The 5062-nt window shown below is 43.3% G+C and overlaps 1 protein-coding gene across 1 annotated transcript; it reads left to right on the forward strand.

The window, feature by feature from the left end:
- The first annotated feature begins 3260 nt into the window (after nucleotides 1-3260).
- Nucleotides 3261-4841, forward strand: LOC133754891 (endogenous retrovirus group K member 7 Env polyprotein-like). Its single transcript, XM_062185241.1, has one exon. The coding sequence runs from the start codon at nucleotides 3261-3263 to the stop codon at nucleotides 4839-4841; it is 1581 nt and encodes a 526-aa protein (XP_062041225.1).
- The last annotated feature ends 221 nt before the right edge of the window (nucleotides 4842-5062 follow it).

Below are 5062 nucleotides of genomic sequence, written 5' to 3' on the forward strand. Positions count from 1 at the left end.
TAGCACAACTTCTGATACTGCAATCAGGTCATGAAAAATACCCCGCCCAGTCACATGCCCGCGGCGCATCTGGTTTTGGATCTACAGGAATCGATCTTGCATGTCTAAGCATGGAATTAGATGACCGACCAATGTTACAGATAGAGGTGGAGGGTAAACATTTTTCAGGCTTAGTGGATACAGGAGCAGATCGTAGCGTTATGAGTAAACAATTTTGGCCAAAGGGATGGCCTTTGCAGCATGCCTCTCAAGACTTGGTAGGATTGGGATATCGACAGGCTCCAGAAATAAGTTCTAAGGAACTCCACTGGACAGTCGATAAACAACAAGGCACCTTTCGTCCCTTTGTGGTAGATTTACCTATAAATTTATGGGGTAGGGATATACAAACCCAGATGAAACTCATATTGACTAATGAGTATTCGCAGACTAGCAAAAATATCATGGCAAGACAAGGATATATGCCCAATAAAGGGTTAGGGAAAAATCTTCAGGGTATATCAGAACCAGTGGAGTTAGTTCAAAAAACAGACCGCAAAGGCGTGGGTTTTTCCTAGGGGCCACTGAGGAAAAGCTATTACGTATTCCCTGGAATACGAATAAGGCAGTGTGGGTGCCCCAGTGGCCCCTCAGTCGTGAAAAACTCGCCGCCGCTAGAGAACTTGTGCAAGAGCAGCTGATGTTAGAACATATAGAGCCCTCGGTATCGCCCTGGAATACTCCAATTTTTGTCATAAAGAAAAAATCAGGCAAATGGAGGCTTTTGCATGATCTGCGAGCAGTCAATAGACAGATGCAATTGATGGGACCAGTACAGAGAGGACTGCCTCTTCTGTCTTCCCTTCCAAAGGGCTGGCCTATGCTAGTGGTAGACATTAAGGATTGTTTCTTTTCCATACCTTTACATTCTTTAGATCGAGAGCGATTTGCTTTTACTCTCCCTTCAGAGAATCATGAAATGCCTGACGCAAGGTATCAATGGAAAGTGTTGCCTCAAGGCATGGCTAATAGCCCTACTCTTTGCCAATTATATGTTAATCAGGCTATCGCACCAGTGCGAAAACAGTTTTCACAAGTCCGTATCATTCATTATATGGACGACATTCTTATCACAGCTCATTCACAGCAATTAGTAGATAAGGCCTTTGCATTGCTCTCCTCCTGCCTTAACGCATATGGTCTTTCTATTGCCCCAGAAAAAATACAACAATCTGATGTGGTGCAATTTTTAGGAGCAAAAATTACTACAACTTCCATTCGGCCACAGAAGCTCTGCATTAGCACTCAAAACCTATGCACACTGAATGATTTTCGAAAACTGCTAGGGGACATAAATTGGCTACGTGGATATTTACCGCTGACCCGAAACGACCTGCAACCTTTGTTCTCTATTCTGGAGGGCAATCCAGATATTGCCTCTCCTCGTCAACTTACTCCTGAGGGCGTTAAAGCTTTACAACTCGTAGAAAAGGCCATTAGTAAAGCCCAACTATGTAGGTTCGATCCGTCTAAAAAATTACTACTATGCATTCTTGCTACGCCCACTACACCTACTGGAGTGGTGTGGCAAAATGCTCCTTTATGGTGGATACATGGTAATTCAGCGGGTGTAAAAACGTTGCGGTATTATCCTGAATTAGTAGCTCATTATGCTCTTCTGGGTCTCAAGTTTTGCACAATGCATTTTGGTAAACATCCTGATGAGCTGATTGTGCCTTATACTCAGATGCAAATTGAGACTCTTGCCGGTACCACTAATGTTTGGCCTATTGTTCTAACTGCCTTCTCAGGTGTAATTGATAATCACTTGCCAGCGGACAAATTATTAACTTTTGTGCAGCAAAATTTAGTTTACTTTCCTAAACTTACAAAGAGCAAACCCATTCCAGCTGCGACAACTATTTATACTGATGGTTCCAAGACTGGTCGTGGAGCGTATGCTACAACTAATTCGGAGCCTGTGATTCTTCATTTTCGCCCTAACGCCCCTCAAGTGGTAGAGTGCTTAGTGGTATTGACAGTATTTCGCACATTTTCAGATGAACCCATTAATATTATCTCAGATTCCCAATATGTGGTTAATGCTGTCCGTTCACTAGAAGTTGTAGCTCATATACAGTCGCATAGCACGGTAGCCCCGATATTTCGACAAATCCAGCAAGCTATCCTGGTTAGACGTATGCCCTTTTTCATTGGCCATATAAGAGCTCATTCTGGCCTCCCTGGACCTATGAGTAAAACTAATGCCAAGGTAGATATTGCAACCCGTAATAGTGTCTTTGTATCTCTGACTTCTGTTGACCTAGCAAAAAACTTTCATGCCTCTTATCATGTTCCAGCTAATACGCTGCGCTTGCGTTTTCATATCTCCAGAGAACAAGCTCGGCAAATTGTAAAGGCCTGTCCAGATTGTGCAATATTCCTCCATCCGCCACATTCTGGTGTTAATCCTAGGGGACTAAAACCTTTATCCTTATGGCAAATGGATGTTACACACATCCCAGAATTCGGTAGGCAAAAATACGTACATGTCTCAGTGGACACATATTCTGGTGTCATTCATACCACTTCCTTGTCTGGGGAACGTGTAGCACAGGTGAAACTTCATTGTCTGGAGGCTTGGGCAGCTTGGGGAAAGCCTGCCCTCATAAAAACTGACAATGGGCCCGCTTATACTTCAAAAGGCTTCACTACCTTTATGTCACAAATGCAAGTAGCTCATAAAACTGGCCTACCGTATAATCCTCAAGGCCAAGGCATTGTGGAGCGCGCTAATCGCTCCCTAAAAGAAACATTGCAAAGACAAAAAGGGGGAATTGCACTCCATGCAACCCCCAGAGAACGCCTCGCTATTGCATTATACACTCTCAATTTCTTACATTTTAATACAGAGAATGAATCAGCGGCTATGAGGCATACAAAAAATCCTGTACAAACTAGCCAAAAGGTCATGTGGAAAGATGTACTAGATAACAAATGGTATGGCCCGGATCCTGTGATACAGAGATCCAGGGGAGCAATCTGTGTTTTTCCACAGGAACGACCAGACCCGATCTGGATTCCAGAAAGACTGACAAGGAGAGTGACAGATAAGAAAGAAGAGGAACGACAAGAGAACACGAGGCATGATAATGAAACGTCTGACATGGATACTGATGGGACTATGGTTGACATTTCCCATGACGATATCAAAGAATGTGACCCTGTGGGCCATTGCGAGAACATGGCCAATACCTAAGCCAGTGTTCTCTAGTGATAAGATGTTTCCTCAATTGTATAATAGAGACTGTCAGTTAGAAATACCGTGCAAAACACCACAAAATATGCAACAAATGCGATATAATGCTACTAATGTTACCCTCTATAATAGCTTGTGTTTTTCTATGAACTCGCAGAGTCCCTGTATACAGATTCTTTCATATAACCTTAGTTGGATACATGACCCCTTTAAATATCTAAATCCTGACCTCTCGATCCCAATGTTGCTCGAGGCCCTTACAAAGATTGCTCTAGGGAGCACAAATGGAACAGGAGGAGGAGGTAATAGCACCGTGGCTAATGTCACTACACTCCTGATCACAGCCAACATAACAGTCCCTTTTTTAATACAGACAGAAACCAATTCCAGTGCTTCATGGAACATATCTAGACCTGTACCAAAGTGCATCACTCGGGAATTCAGCTATCCCCCGCGATTTGGTGATTGCACAGAAAGTGTAGAAACCCAAGAACCGTATAAATTTTCTCCTAAATTCAAATTATATCAGAAACCCAAAGCGGGCAATCCTTTAGCCTCCTGGGTATTGTGGAATAGACGTGGAGCTAGTATGGATTTGTCCCCTTTGGCAAGGCTTGATTCTATTAATATAAGCCTCTATAATGCTAGTGGCAGTTATAACATAACTAGTCACGTACTCGGTAACTTTACATCGCATTCTTTGCATAATATGAGCCTCCTGTCTAGTCATGTTTGTGTCGATCCTCCCTTTATTTTTCTTTTGACAGATAAACAAGATAATGGGACGATAATAGAATGTGCAGGAAATGATACATGCTATTTAACCCAGTGTTGGAATGGAACCCAGAAAACTATGGTAGTAATGCGTGTACCTACCTATGTTCCTATACCAGTAGTGACTGACCCAGAGGAATTTCCTTTAGCAGTCTTGTTTCGACAGCCACGGGACTTTGGGATTATAGCCATTGTAATGGCAATTGTCGCCTCTGCCGCAGCGGCTGTTACGGCGGGAGTGGCCATGGCTTCCACTGTCCAAACTGTGCAGACTATTAATGACGTCGTAAAAAGATCATCAGATGCTCTATTTGTCCAGGAACGCATAAATGATCATCTGGCTTCAGGGGTGCTACTATTAAATAAACGCATGGACTTGCTGCAAGCAGCTATGGAAGATCTTTTTGAAGTCACCAGCCTAGGCTGCGTTCAGAGACTGCACCATATGTGTGTTATGCCATATCCAGCCTCTCTAAATGAGTCAAGAAAACTTGGGTCTTATCTATCAGGGAACTGGTCTATGGAATTTGGGGAACTTCAGCAAAATCTTACTATCATGATTTTGCAGCTGAATGAAACTAGAGCATCTGTTGTCACTCTGAAAGGGTTTTCTGATTATATATTACAGGGGTTACAATGGTTCAAAGAATGGGTGGGGGTTGAATTGTTCGGAGCTGTATTACTATTAGGGCTGTTGTGTACTCTTTTTGTTCTTTTCCGATTAGTACGGAGCCGCAAGCGCGAAAAAATTGCTCTCCTGCAAGCAATGGCCGCAATTGAGGCAGGCAGTTCCCCCGCGGTTTGGCTCAGCATGTTTAAAGAAGCTTAAAAGAATGTCCTTGCACTCAGGGGCCATAGTGAAATTGCACCTGATAGGAATTCTTTTCATCTGGGATATTGCCTTAGCACTCCGAGAGCTTTTGCTCATTGCACCGGAATAGGAGTATCCCTGAGCACAGGCGCCCCTTGATCGGCCAGCACATCATGAGGTGAAGGCCTAATCGGGGATAAGACCTCATTTGCTGTAAAAAACAAAAAAGGGGGAACTGT

This window comes from Lepus europaeus, unplaced genomic scaffold, assembly GCF_033115175.1.
Source record: "Lepus europaeus isolate LE1 unplaced genomic scaffold, mLepTim1.pri SCAFFOLD_30, whole genome shotgun sequence".
Lineage (NCBI taxonomy): Eukaryota > Metazoa > Chordata > Mammalia > Lagomorpha > Leporidae > Lepus > Lepus europaeus.